The following is a 14414-nucleotide window of genomic DNA, read 5'->3' on the forward strand; positions in this document are numbered from 1 at the left end:
CTAATATTCCATTTATTCATAATTTTCTACTCCCTCTTATTCAGCTCACATGCTTCTTAGTTTCATATTTTTATCGCTGATTTCATTAATTTTATGATGAATATTTTTTCCAAATATCCATCTTTTCACTTGACATATTCAGTTGGAATTTTATAATAATCATACTATTATCTATCATGAATAGCATTTGCATCAATTCTATTTTCATAATATATAAACACATTTAATTGTGTGGTATGCAAGCTAAACTAGATATCAATAATCAGCTACTGAATTATCTACGGTTTATTTCACACAACTAATCAACAAATCATTGAAATCACAATATATAATCTGTAAACTTGAAAACTTTTAAGAATCAATAAGAAAGTTTTCCTGATTACAGTTAATTGTAGATTGCAGTCCAGCTTACGTTATATAAAAATAAAACAATAAAAAACTGTATGAGTCATATTCCTAATATAAATATATCAAATACACATGCTCTTTCTCTCTCTCTCTCTCTCTCTCTCTCTCTCTCTCTCTCTCTCTCTCTCTCTCTCTCTCTCTCTCCCTCTCACACACACACACACACACACACAAACACATACAGAGAGAGAGAGACACAGAGAGAGAGAGAGAGAGAGAGAGAGAGAGAGAGAGAGAGTGAGAGAGAGGGGGGGAGAGAGAGAGAGGGGGGGGAGCAAAAATTTTGACATTGAAATAAAACTAGCCTTAAAATTATAAGTTAAGATAGTAAATTCTCACCATGATCACGACCTCCCAAAGAATTAAATCCGTGTCCTTTTCCATTTGTATTGATTGTGTTGAGATGTCAAATGAGCTGTCATCGTCTGAAGAAAAATCTTTATTCCCACAAACATCTGATGAAGAGCTGTTTGCTTCTTGACATAGTTCCATTTCTGCCTCAAGTGTATTATCACTTCTTGAATGTAAAGTCGCCATAAAGAAAATTTGATGACGATCTACAACAGGAGGAAGAGACAATTGTAATGAATGGTGAGTCTTTTGTTTTTAAGCGTTTTATGTCGCTTGTAACACATTTAGGTCATTTCATCGCCAGTTAAAAGGGTAAAGAACTGATCAAGTGTGTATGAAAGGTGCCAGACAAAGCACCTTCTAAGTTCCACACATTTTTGAAATTTTAGTCATTTTCTTTAGAACTCATTTCCTTTTAACACCTTTCTTTTGTATTCTTGGAATTCTCAGTCCTATCTCTTTCTTTCCTTCTTAGTTACTTCTTTTATTACTTTCTACATTCCCTTTCTAGAAATCAGTTTCTTATTTCATTATTATTACAATTTTTGCACACTCAGTTGAGGCATCCCAGATACCACACAGGGGCAATTGGAGCTTGGAAGTAAGTAAACTATTGCACCGCTATGTTGAAACTATTTTATTTATGTTGTGAAATATGAACAACATGCAAGAAGGGCTAAGAAGTTGACGCAATAGAAATGTGATTTCTTATAAGAATGTCTGAAATACAATGGAGAGATAAACTGTCGTTTTGACAGTAAGGACTTGGTACAGAGCTATAACCGGTGATGAAAGCTTTCTTTTTAAGTTCCTAAGTTATTTTTTGTTTGTTAACCTATTCAGTTACTTTTTCTAATTATGGTTCCATCTGATTCTGCTCCATCTCCTTCTACTACATATTCTCCCTAATATTCCATTTATTCATAATTTTCTACTCCCTCTTATTCAGCTCACATGCTTCTTAGTTTCATATTTTTATCGCTGATTTCATTAATTTTATGATGAATATTTTTTCCAAATATCCCTCTTTTCACTTGACATATTAAGTTGGAATTTTATAATAATCATACTATTATCTATCACGAATAGCATTTGCATCAATTCTATTTTCATAATATATAAACACATTTAATTGTATGGTATGCAAGCTTAACTAGATATCAATAATCAGCTACTGGATTATCTGCGATTTATTTCACACAACTAATGAGCAAATTAATATATTACATTTAATTGTATGGTATGCAAGCTTAAATAGATATCAATAATCAGCTACTGGATTATCTACGGTTTATTTCACACAACTAATGAGCAAATTAATATAATCTGTAAACTTGAAAACTTTTAAGAATCAATAAGAAAGTTTTCCTGACTACAGTTAATTTTATATTGTGGTCCAGCTTACGTTATAAAAAAAACAAACAAATAAACTGTATGAGTTATATTCCTAATATAAATATATCAAATACACATGCTCTCTCTCTCTCTCTCTCTCTCTCTCTCTCTCTCTCTCTCTCTTTCTCTCTCTCTCTCTCTCATACACACACACACACACACAAACACATACACAGAGAGAGAGAGAGAGAGGGAGGGAGAGAGGGAGAGAGAGAGGGGAGAGAGAGAGAGAGAGGGGGAGAGAGAGAGAGAGAGAGAGAGAGAGAGAGAGAGAGAGAGAGAGAGAGGGGGGGGGGCATATAATTTTGACATTGAAATAAAACTAGCCTTAAAATTATAAGTTAAGATAGTAAATTCTCACCATGATCACGACCTCCCAAAGAATTAAATTCGTGTCCTTTTCCATTAATATTGATTGTGTTGAGATGTCAAATGAGCTGTCATCGTTTGAAGAAAAATCTTTATTCCCACAAACATCTGATGAAGAGCTGTTTGCTTCTTGACATAGTTCCATTTCTGCCTCAAGTGTATTATCACTTCTTGAATGTTAAGTCACCATAAAGAAAATTTGATGACGATCTACAACAGGAGGAAGAGACAATTGTAATGAATGGTGAGTCTTTTGTTTTTAAGCGTTTTATGTCGCTTGTAACACATTTAGGTCATTTCATCGCCAGTTAAAAGGATAAAGAACTGATCAAGTGTGTATGAAAGGTGCCAGACAAAGCATCTTCTAAGTTCCACACATTTTTTTAAATTTCAGTCATTTTCTTTAGAACTCATTTCCTTTTAACACCTTTCTTTTGTATTCTTGGAATTCTCAGTCCTATCTTTTTCTTTCCTTCTCAGTTACTTCTTTTATTACTTTCTACATTCCCTTTCTAGAAATCAGTTTCTTATTTCATAGAAACTAAGCGTTATTACAATTTTTGCACACTCAGTTGAGGGATCCCAGATACCACACAGGGCAATTGGAGCTTGAAGTAAGTAAACTATTGCGCCGCTATGTTGAAACTATTTTATATATGTTGTGAAATATGAACGACATACAAGAAGGGCTAAGAGGTTGACGCAATAGAGATGTGATTTCTTATAAGAATGTCTGAAATACAACGGAAAGATAAGATGTCGTTTTGACAGTAAGGACTTGGTACAGAGCTATAACCGGTGATGAAAGCTTTCTTTTTAAGTTCCTAAGTTATTTTTTGTTTGTTAACCTATTCAGTTACTTTTTCTAATTATGGTCCAGCTAACGTTATAACAAAATAAATAAATAAACTGTATGAGTTATATTCCTAATATAAATATATCAAATACACATGCTCTCTCTCTCACACACACACACACACACACACGCACACACACACACACACAACAAACACACAAACAAACACAGAGAGAAACAGAGAGAGGAGAGAGAGAGAGAGAGGAGAGAGAGAGAGAGAGGAGAGGAGAAGAGAGAGGAGAGGAGGAGAGAGAGAGAGAGGAAAGAGGGAGAGAGGAAAGAGGAGAGAGGAGATAGAGGGAAGAGGGAGGGGAAGAGGGAGAGGAGGAGGAGGGAGAGGGGGGAGGAGAGAGGGGAGAGAGAGAGAGAGAGAGAGAGAGAGAGAGAGAGAGAGAGAGAGAGAGAGAGAGGGAGCATATAATTTTGACATTGAAATAGAACTAGCCTTAAAATTATAAGTTAAGATAGTAAATTCTCACCATGATCACGCCCTCGCAAAGAATTAAATCCGTGTCCTTTTCCATTAGTATTGATTGTGTTGAGATCTCAAATGAGCTGTCATCGTTTGAAGAAAAATCTTTATTCCCAAAAACATCTGATGAAGAGCTGTTTGCTTCTTGACATAGTTCCATTTCTGCCTCTAGTGTATTATCACTTCTTGGATGTAAAGTCACCCATAAAGAAGATTTGATGACGATCTACAACAGGAAGAAGAGACAATTGTAATGAATGGTGAGTCTTTTGTTTTTAAGGGTTTTATGTCACTTATAACACATTTAGGTCATGTCAGCTCCAGTAAAAAGGATAAAGAACTGATCAAGTGTGTATGAAAGGTGCCCGACAAAGCAAGAAAGAAAAATACAAGAAAAAAAACATCCCAAAACATCAGTCAACATCAACTAGGGATCGAACCCCAAACCTTCAGATTACCAGTCAGATGTTCTACCATTCCACCACAGAGGCTCCCAATAATTGGGACAATTTTAATACCTATATGCTTCACAAGGGTATGCGTTTTACGATGTGAACCCTTGCTTGCATCAAAGAACACATACATTGAACACAAGAGGACGAAGACAATTGAGTTGAGCTATTAAAAAAAAAAATCAAATTAAGAAAATCTCCCAGTCAAGGTCGACTGATTTTTGGGATATTTTTTTTTCTTGTATTTTTCTTTCTTGCTTTGTCTGGCACCTTTCATACACACCGGTGCCTGCTCCTTAATTTCTTTATCCAGTAAAAAGGAAGAAAATGGATAGTAAAAAAATTCTAGAATTACAATTAAAGTACCGAAGAAAACATAAGACAAAGGGGAATTAGTTTGAATAGGGAACAGATGTACTTAGTTTTGGATCACCTAAAAGTCATCTTCACACCAGCACACTAAGAGGAATACACTCACATGTTTCCGGAATATATCCAAAATAGAAAGTATCACTCATAAAATATAACAGAGGGATAATTTACAAGAGGGAAAAATCATATTCCAAAACTAAAACTAAACACTTGACTGCTTCCCTATCAGCCAAGGACCCAAGCAAGGGGACGGTAGTGTGAAGTGGAAGGAGCATATTCCCAACACAGAGATACTAATGCAAATAGAACCATGGCCTTCCTCAACAGACAAATCCACCACTGCTACCAATCTGTGAAAAAGAAATGCTATGCAGCATATTTCAGGCCCATACTGGAATATAGTAGCTCAGTGTGGGACCCACACACATCACAAGAGATCAATGAGCTAGAAAAAGTCCAACGCCAGGTGGCCAGTTTTGTCCATGGTATGAGCGGGATATGAGCGTAAGTCAGCTCAAGGATATGAGCGTAAGTCAGCTCATAAACGATCTCAAATGGAAACCGCTACATGAAAGACGATCCATCAACAAACTCCTCCTCGTATTCCACAAAGTACAAAATGGAAAATTCGAAATTCCAACTAGCCATGTGAAACTAAACAACCTCCACGATCCAACTTTGAAACTCCCTACCAACTGCTTGTAAATGAGCCCTTTCCACTGATGACTTCAAAATATCGCTCCCCGCTTCCCTCTACAAACCCTTTTTCTGAAAAGATGGTCATATAATCTTTAGCCTGAAGCCTAAATGGAAGAAGAACAATACTCAATGATGAAAAGAATGAAAAAGAAAATGTAGATAATGTGATGATACTTTACAGATGTAATTATTCAAACAATAACGACTTTTATTTAACCCTTGTCTACATCACATTCTTCTCAGGATGGTGTCAATCAATCAATTATATATTTACAATTAAAAGTATCTGAGAAAAGGTAGGGCAAAGGGACCCTTTCAAATAAGAACATATTATATTCCAAAAGCAACAACTTCAACAGTCATGTCGTCACTTCCCTCGTAATGACGCATGGTAACTTAGTAACTGGCTCTAAACTATCGGAACAATGGCGGACGCCCTTATGAAATATTTCTCAGATAAGCATAAAAGTGTATCCAGAGGAGAAAAACATTATAAATATGATCATGTTTTGACTATTATACATTCTGATCACAAGACATATGAAAAGTTCTAGCCAGCATGAAGAATAAAAAGGACTGATTTTCTTTGTTTAGAACCACGATGGTCGCCGTTGCTGAGCGACGTGACATCAGACTATTGAATCCAATTGAGATCATCTAAAAATCCCATCCAGACAGCACAGTAACACTAAAAGGAGACCACATATGTTTTAGAAAAATCATATTATATTTATCCCATAACACTTTGTGGGGCAAAGACGTATTAAATGTGTTGAATAAATATCATAAATAACATAAGACAAAGCTTTAATAAATACAAGGTTTTCGTTTGAGAAGATAAGGCCAAAGCCTCAGCCCATGAGCCAGTAGTAAGCACGTTGAATAAGACAATTCCATGTGGAATTCTATCTTTTTTCTTCTTCTCAAATTTATTAACTAACACCGCGTTCTTGAAGAAAATTGAGACTTTGAGATGACGATGAATCATAAGAAAACCAAAGTTTTAAAATCTACTAAAAGCTATGTTGTGATGTATTTGAGTTTTGAGGTTGTGTGCTAGTCCAGTGCGTGCAAGATTCTCATTTTCCTGATCAGTCATTTGGCATTATTGTATCTAAACTTTAGATGAGGACAATGTCTCCATAACAATCATACAATTTATATTATAATTATAACTGCTCCTTCATAGGAATGAATGACTGGCACAACACTGTCTTGGTTAACACACAACAACCGATACCAACATCCCCCCCCCCTCCCCATCCGGACGCTGCCCAGTTTGTCACAGGCTCTAAATTAGCGCAAGTAGAACTTAGGTTATTTCTTTGCCTTCCTTTGTTAGACTGTAAATCTGATGTACAAAATAATGTACAATTATGATTAAAGTTTTATGTTGTCCTGCATATAACTATAACAAATTAAGATACCAGGATATTTATTTTCTAGATTATTTTTGTATGCCTACATCCATTTTTCTCTTCTCATAACTTCCAGTTGCAATTAGTATACGTTTCACACAAACCGAGTTGATCTGTATTCAAACTTTTAAAAAGAAACATATTTATTTAAAAAGAAACATATTTATGTCTTAAAAGAATACTCATGAATAATATCGCTGTTATTTCATTTACTCTTTTTGAGAATGTCAGTGATAGCTTCCATCATGCACAGGGCACAGTGGAGGCAGGGCTGGCCTGTGACAAACTGGTACGCTTCCCCCCATCCAGTCTCTCTACCTCTCACACAAACGAAATGTACCTATTGTAGCAATGACTATGAAAAATGTTTTTTTTTTCTCTTTTTGAGGAAAATTTTTGTCTAAAACCAAAGGCCTATCTCCACTGAGTAAAAATGTTTTTGAATTTTGAAAATCCATTCATAAATAAACAAGTTATGCAGTTTCAAAGGTGTCATTTATTTGGATGACCCGCAAAGAGGAAAAAAACGCGAAAATATGGGACGCTTTTTCGGCATTTTTTTTCGACCTTTGGTTGTATCTTGCGTAATAAGTGGATTAAAAGATTGAAACTTGAAGAGCAAATTAGGATGGTGTTTTGTAAAATACAGGAAAAGTACTCGTCATATTCATATGAAATTTTACAACCAAAAAGAAAAAATGTTCATGTATTACCTTGTCAGCGACAAAACCCAGTAGTTTTAGAAATATTGTACTCCAAAGAGTAAAAATCTATTTTTAACGGTCTTCTGGTAATCGCACGAGCTTTGTCGCTTGACATAATCTAAAATGACCTTTTTTTCTAACTGTGTGCCAACTTTCAGTCATATTCATCGATAAACAGCGTCGTAATTAATTTTTTTAAATAGCATATACGAAACGGCTTCGTCCCATATTTTGACGCGAATTCGGGCACTTCGTGAGCGAAAAAGAGGCCCAAAGATTTGTGCGGGATAGTCATTGCTACCTATTGTGTTCACGACCACCCCCATCCCTACTTTTTCCCCCACTTCCACATTTCTTATCCCAAGTGTTGACTTGCTCTACCTATCCCATGCAAATGACAGTATCAATACATTAATATTGGTACTCATCCCCCCTCACCCTTCCCACCCACCTACCCTTGCTTTCATTCCCGTTTAAATTAACTTTAGCCTCACTCATTCGTCTAAGCTACACAAATTGTTTTCACTTTGTCGCCATCCATATCCATATTATTTTCATTTCAAGAGTAGATTCTCATCATAAAAATATTTCTAAAATATTTATGACATTTCAAAATTATATACTTTCGGGTAAATTCGCCGGACATCATTATCATTGTTCAATAACTATTCTGAAGACGATCTTTTGCAGGCAATATAAGCTGTTATCAAGCATTGAAATCTAAATAAATTTATAAAAGAAAATATGAATATGAAGTGGGAATAAAAACCAGAAATCAGGTGAAGATGGCCAGCTTGCTCTGATCTCGTAACTTTGGCATTGTAATTTGACCTCTAAGGGGCACTTTACATACATCACACTCGATTCATGTGCGAATAAACGTCAATAGTCGGTATCGGATATTGTAAAGAGATTTGAGGACAAAACGTGTTTAAGAGATGGAGATTGTTGCCCGTATTCTTGTAGGGGAAAAATAAAAGTATAAAAGCTCGCAGCGAAGTTAGCTGCCTAGAGGCGAATTTACCCGACTGCAGTGGATGTAATAAGAGCTCTTGTGGCTAAAATACAACATATCTAAATCTAAGCATTCATAGCTTGGAATAATAATTTTTATTCCAAGATTCATAGAAATCGGATAATATCACTGTAAACATTAACATAAAAATATAGTTAATTGGCCAGGTGAACCGATTGTCAGTGTCCGGGTTGCCGAATTTGGCATATTGACTGCTTAAGGCCAAGGCTCAAGTCATATCACTGACTGTTCTTTAATAAATACTAGATATAGTAAACAGTGGAGAGAGAGAGAGAGAGAGAGAGAGAGAGAGAGAGAGAGAGAGAGAGAGAGAGAGAGAGAGAGAGAGAGAGAGAGAGAATTTTGGGGGAAAATGTTTTTAACTTTCAGATGTTTGTTTTAAGAGTAAGCCTGTATAGGAACTTACCCGCGATGGGGGAAATGTTTGTCAAAAGTGCCGCATTCCATGCAATAAGATGATTCGAAGCTTGCGACCTCGTATGTAATTTCATCGAACGTCTGTGTTGCAGTCGTCAAACCACCTGAAGAATACTGTTGCTGACTGTTGGTCATCGATGCAATGTTGGTAGTTTTGATGACATTTATAAAGAGGCTACCTTTTGAAGTGGCGATTTCCCTTTAATTTAATGATGACCTGTGTGAAACAAAAATCAAAAGTATGCATGAAATATTTTTCAAATCTAAAACTAGACAAGGTCTGTAAATGTGGTGGAGAGAAGTTAGTGAGAAGCTAACACCCTACCGAAAGGCTACAAGTAATTGCTCACGTCCGTTCAATTCGACGAAAACCAGGATAAACTCAGGATCAATGGGCTCTGAAAGTCTTTCATTATTGTGATATTATTATAAGACAGGCACTTCAGTAATGCCATATTACTTAAGTTTTAATGGATGAAGACCATCAACCCTTTATTTTAAAGAGTTTAATTTTAGTCACTATGCTGTAAGCAAAATATTTTCATCATCATCATCATCATCATCATCATCATCATCATCATCATCATCATCATCATCATCATCATCATCATCATCATAACCACCACCACCAACACCACCACCACCACCACCACAATCATTATGATATGATATGATGATATGATATAAGTCCAGATTTATGTAGGCTTTTACAGCCTTATATCTGCTCTTGTGCATTCGTGAACGTATTTAATTCAAGTCTCTCAAAACTGGGCATGCCACATAGTGGAAGGAGGTGTCTGAAATTAACTTTACAAACAGTATTTTTCTGTTTCACAATGAGCATCAAGACGGCACTTGAATGCCTGCAATGAAGGGGCGTCGACAAATGTTGCAGGCAGGCGGTTTCATTTGTCGACTAACCGCTGAGAAAAAATTATGCCTAAGGTTTAGAGAACACCTTTCCTTGGAGATTGTTCTTTACAATGTTGTACTCCTTTTTTCAGATCTTTCTTTCTTCGTTATTCTGACATTAATTTTTTTCCAGTTTAAGTGTTTTCCTTCCACCAACAGGATCTCGGGTTTTATTTGAAAGCCAAACTTGTCTTTCTTGATTTATTACCAAGAGTTTCTAAGCATGCTTCATTCCAGGTGTTCTTCAAACAAGGCCAGAATTTTTAAGACTTGTTTCAACGACAAGAATTTCTAAAAGCTCGAATCTATTTCTTGCTACATGCTGTTCTTGTTGTATTGTTCTTTAATTTTATCTGTATGCCCTAAGTTTGAGCTTCAAAAGAAGATGATTGTCTGGAGTTCGTCAGTTTCACCGCAGTACGGGTGTCTATACGGCTGAGTCTCCACTTTATGGTTGTGAAGTGGTCAATTTGGTTATCAGTGCGTCCATCAGGTGATATTCCATGTTTTTAGTTGATATTTTTTATGGGGAAAGACACTGCCACCAATAATCAATTCCTTAAATGCACAGAAATCGAGGAAAAGTTCACCATTTTCATTAATAGTACTCACTGCTTGTGTGCCCATGAAGTATTCCTTTCCTCTGTTATCTGGTTCGATTTTTTCATTAACGCCACCCATCAGAATTTTTATGTCTTTGTCAGGATATTTATCAAATGTGGTCTGAAGCATGCCATAAAATTAATTACTATGTCTGAATTGTTGTTGGGTGTATAGACATGGATGCTAGTGACTTTTCTCCTTTCGGAGCTAAACCTAGCTGACAAGATCTTGGATGAAATGGGTTTCTATTTAATGAGTGCTTCAGCACTCTTCGGAGGTAATGATCGCAACTCCTGCTTTGTTACTAGTCTCGCCTTTATGTCCTCTATAATAATGTGTTTTCCGGATGAGAGCGTGGAATGTCCTGATCTATTCCATCGGCTCACGTATATTCCAAGCAGCTCCAATCCATGTCTGTTCATCTCTCTTGCTACTTGAGCTGACTTTCCGGTCTCATACATAGTACGGACATTCCGGATTCCAATCCTTGTTCTTGCCTTCATCGAGAGAAGATGTCGGGGATCCGACTTCCTTGCGGTTTTCACTAGACCTCGTCATACTTCCTCCGGTTTCCACCATATCTCTTGGGTATGAATCTCCTCGAGTCAAGCCAGTAAAACAATAGTACTCGTATGCTCTGTTGATTCTGTTGCTTTGTATTTTTCTACAGGGTGGGATGCCCAAACCTCCGGTTTCCGGGCTCGGGACCGGCAAGTGCACTTTGGAATTATCATCATCATCATCATCATCATCATCATCATCATCATCATAATAATAATAATCATCATCAATCATATGCCACAGGAACAAGATCGTTTGAACTCGCGTAACAGTGCAACGTTTTATCTATCTACTCGACCACTTAAATGCATGCAAAATGAAAATATAGATAATAGCTTACTAGGTGGAGAATAAACGTTTTTAAAAATCGTCTTCCCAACCATCCCCCTCCCCGCGATCCATCTCTAGCCCGAAGAAAGAAAAATGTCCCCCTCTCACCAAATGACTCCCGACCGGCTTGGAGTTAACCAAGTTATGAATACTTTCCAAAACAGGAGTCAACATACAACCAACATGGGGGGGGGGGGGGGGGGGGGAGAGAGAGAGAGAGAGAGAGAGAGAGAGAGAGAGAGAGAGAGAGAGAGACTATTGGCGACCATTTAGAGAAAGTAAAAGTGCAGACCAATGGCTCAGATAAAGACGTTTATCAGTCCATAGCAGATCTTCATCCACTATAATTTTATCGGCAGGTCTTCCGTAGCTTCACACCACCAACAATGCTTGATGTTTCTAGAGTTACAAAGGCTGTCATCGTTCCAATACCCTATCAATTTTGCTGTTTAAAACTTTTTGTTTTATGTGAAGTAATTATCGCTAAGTTCAAAATGGATTTACTGAATTGTTTGTTCTTTATGATTATGTAGATAAAATAAAACCGCTTTCAAATATATGATAGAAATTGGCAGTAATTTAAATATGATAAAACAGTAATTTTCTCACCATCAGATGAAAATGGCCTCTCGAAGATTTCATCGGTTTCTTCATTCTTTAAAAATGAATCTGTACAGTTCGCCATCTCGTGAAAAGTGTCGGCCACCGACTGGTGGTTGGTGTGTAGTTGTGAGTTGTTGTTTCTGATATAACAACAATTCAAATAAATTAAAATCCAAACGATTTATTTTTAGGTAATTAAGTAAATAATCATAATATTTAATGTCCAACAAAAGTAACTTAATGTGAGGTAAACATTGCTCAAACAAAATTAAATTGGGTCAGCTATGACAGGAATTAATGTTCACCTGAACAGACATAAACACTCGTGCACATAAAAACACATTATTGTATCTTCACTCAAGTACGCACACAATACAAAATACATAGTGTAACATGCAAAACCTCGATACAAAAAGTTGTTACCGAATGCGTCCATAGACCCTCCCCCCCCCCCCCCCCCCTCACACACACACACACACACACACACACACACACACACACACACCACACACATTGCAACACACTTAGCAAATGAGGCTTCTGTAAAGGAAAAGTGAAGTTGACAGTCACTCAGCACTTTGTTATTATTTTTAGATTGCAAGTGATTACAAAAATTATCAATTCGATTTTTAACGTCTGGGGTAACACATAGTTTTGTGTATTGATACGTTTCATCTGGCGGGCATATGTGACTATCTTACATCTTACACATATCTTACACGTATTATCAATTTACTTTTCAATCTAAATTTCAGGTCACAACATTTTGTGAGTATCTTGCAGCAAAATCAACTAGACACATCAATTTGTTTACACGACATATACATTTTATTGCCTCATATCGTAGTCATCATTAAGTTTATCACCAGATGCAGGTGTTGAAAAATGAGGTTGACGTCACTCGTCTCTTCGTTACAATTTTTGACCGCCAGTCGGCTAATTAATTTTCACTTACTACGTACTTGTGTATATGATATATATATATATATATATATATATATATATATATATATATATATATATATATATATATATATCATGCTTTAATAAACGTCTGAGGTGACACATTAGGTTTGTTTTGTTGTTTTTTTTTGTTTTGTTTTGTTGTTGTTTTTTTTTTGTTGTTGTTTTGTTGTTTTTTTTGTTTGTTTGTTTTTTGTTTTTGTTTTTTTGTTTTTTTTTTGTTTGTTTGTTTGTTTTTTTGTTGTTTTTTTTTGTTTTTTTTTGTTTGTTTGTTTTTTGTTGTTTTTTTTTTTTTTTTTTTTTTTTTTTTTTTTTTTTTTTTTGGGGGGGGGTTGTGTGTGTAGGTACGTTTCACCCGGCGGGCAGATGTGACTTTTTGCTTAAACCTCAATAGAAGGAACGAAACTGGTGATACTCAGCTCTTTGTAATTGTTTTTTAGCCAGCCATTTTTACAAGTAGTTCTCACTAAATTCTGTCAATCAGACCAAACGGTCAAGGTTACACATAGTTTGTTGTTTGTTTTTTTTTTTTTGTTTTTTTTTTGTTTTGTTTTTTTTTTGGTCGGTGCGTCATATCCAGCTTGGGGATGTCTTTTTAGCCGAGACTAATAGTCCATTTCAAAATACGTAAGCCCCATGACCACACATTTAATTTCGTTCTGTTTTTCTCAAACTGTTTTACTATTGTCACGAATCTTTGCATACAGTCACGTGTCTTAGATTTTACTAGACCCAAAAGAATCCTAAACATGAATAAATATCTCTTAAGGCTGTCGCGCAATCGCTTATACCTTTGAGGTTTTACGGTGTTTTCATTTTTACCGCCAAGACTATTTTCAGGTTAGCGCGTCGCATGGATACAAAACAAACCAACATAATATCATTCGCATCCCTATTTTACTCGCAGAATATTGTGAGCGATTTTTACTAAACGGGGAAAAGGTTGGAATGCGAATTTAATCTGTAAGACGCGCTGCATTTTATCTTTATGTTGTGAGATGATTATTTCTCAATGCCGCCCGTAAATCCCGTGATTAACACTTAACACACATGTAGTGTGTTGGTTATGACGTTAAACGATATTAAATACATTGTGTTTAAAAAATATACCTTAACTTTACTATTTCATGATGCAAGGCAGCGGCCTTGATTTTTATAGATCATTAATAAGGTAACTTTGGAACTGTTGTTTTCCCAGTGAGCTGACAATAATTAGAGTGCAATCTAAGCCATTATCATGTCATATTACAACAAAATTTATCAAAGATACGAGCCAAAGAGCGTGATCATGAATTTTGAAACTGACTTTTAAACGATAGCCGAGACATGTATATATATATATAATATATATATATATATATATATATATATATATATATATATATATATATATATATTATATTATATTATATATATATATATATATATATATTATATATATATATATATATATATATATGATTAATATACGATATTATGTTGTCACTGGTTTG

General features: G+C 35.7%; 1 protein-coding gene across 1 annotated transcript; it reads right to left on the reverse strand.

Annotated features, from left to right (window-relative positions):
- Positions 1–714: 714 nt before the first annotated feature.
- LOC144963770 (uncharacterized) lies at positions 715–12080 on the reverse strand. The gene is made up of 5 exons (XM_078897713.1): positions 11965–12080; positions 8939–9166; positions 3859–4077; positions 2516–2733; positions 715–965 (listed from the first exon to the last, which is right to left on the reverse strand). Exons 4-5 carry the CDS (start codon positions 2666–2668, stop codon positions 771–773), a joined length of 348 nt encoding a protein of 115 aa, XP_078753839.1. The 5' UTR covers positions 2669–2733; positions 3859–4077; positions 8939–9166; positions 11965–12080; the 3' UTR covers positions 715–770.
- Positions 12081–14414: the final 2334 nt, after the last annotated feature.

This window comes from Berghia stephanieae, chromosome 2 (assembly GCF_034508935.2).
Source record: "Berghia stephanieae isolate SIO BIC M18660-M18661 chromosome 2, UCSD_Bste_1.3, whole genome shotgun sequence".
Lineage (NCBI taxonomy): Eukaryota > Metazoa > Mollusca > Gastropoda > Nudibranchia > Aeolidiidae > Berghia > Berghia stephanieae.

What these genes read in the sequence shown, in the direction of transcription:
- LOC144963770 (XM_078897713.1), bottom strand. Translation starts at nt 2,668, where the DNA reads ATGGAACTATGTCAAGAAGCAAACAGCTCTTCATCAGATGTTTGTGGG. An exon ending in TTTGGGAGGTCGTGATCATG is followed by an intron (nt 966 to 2,515) that starts GTGAGAATTTAC and finishes CTCCTGTTGTAG; the next exon opens with ATCGTCATCAAATTTTCTTT.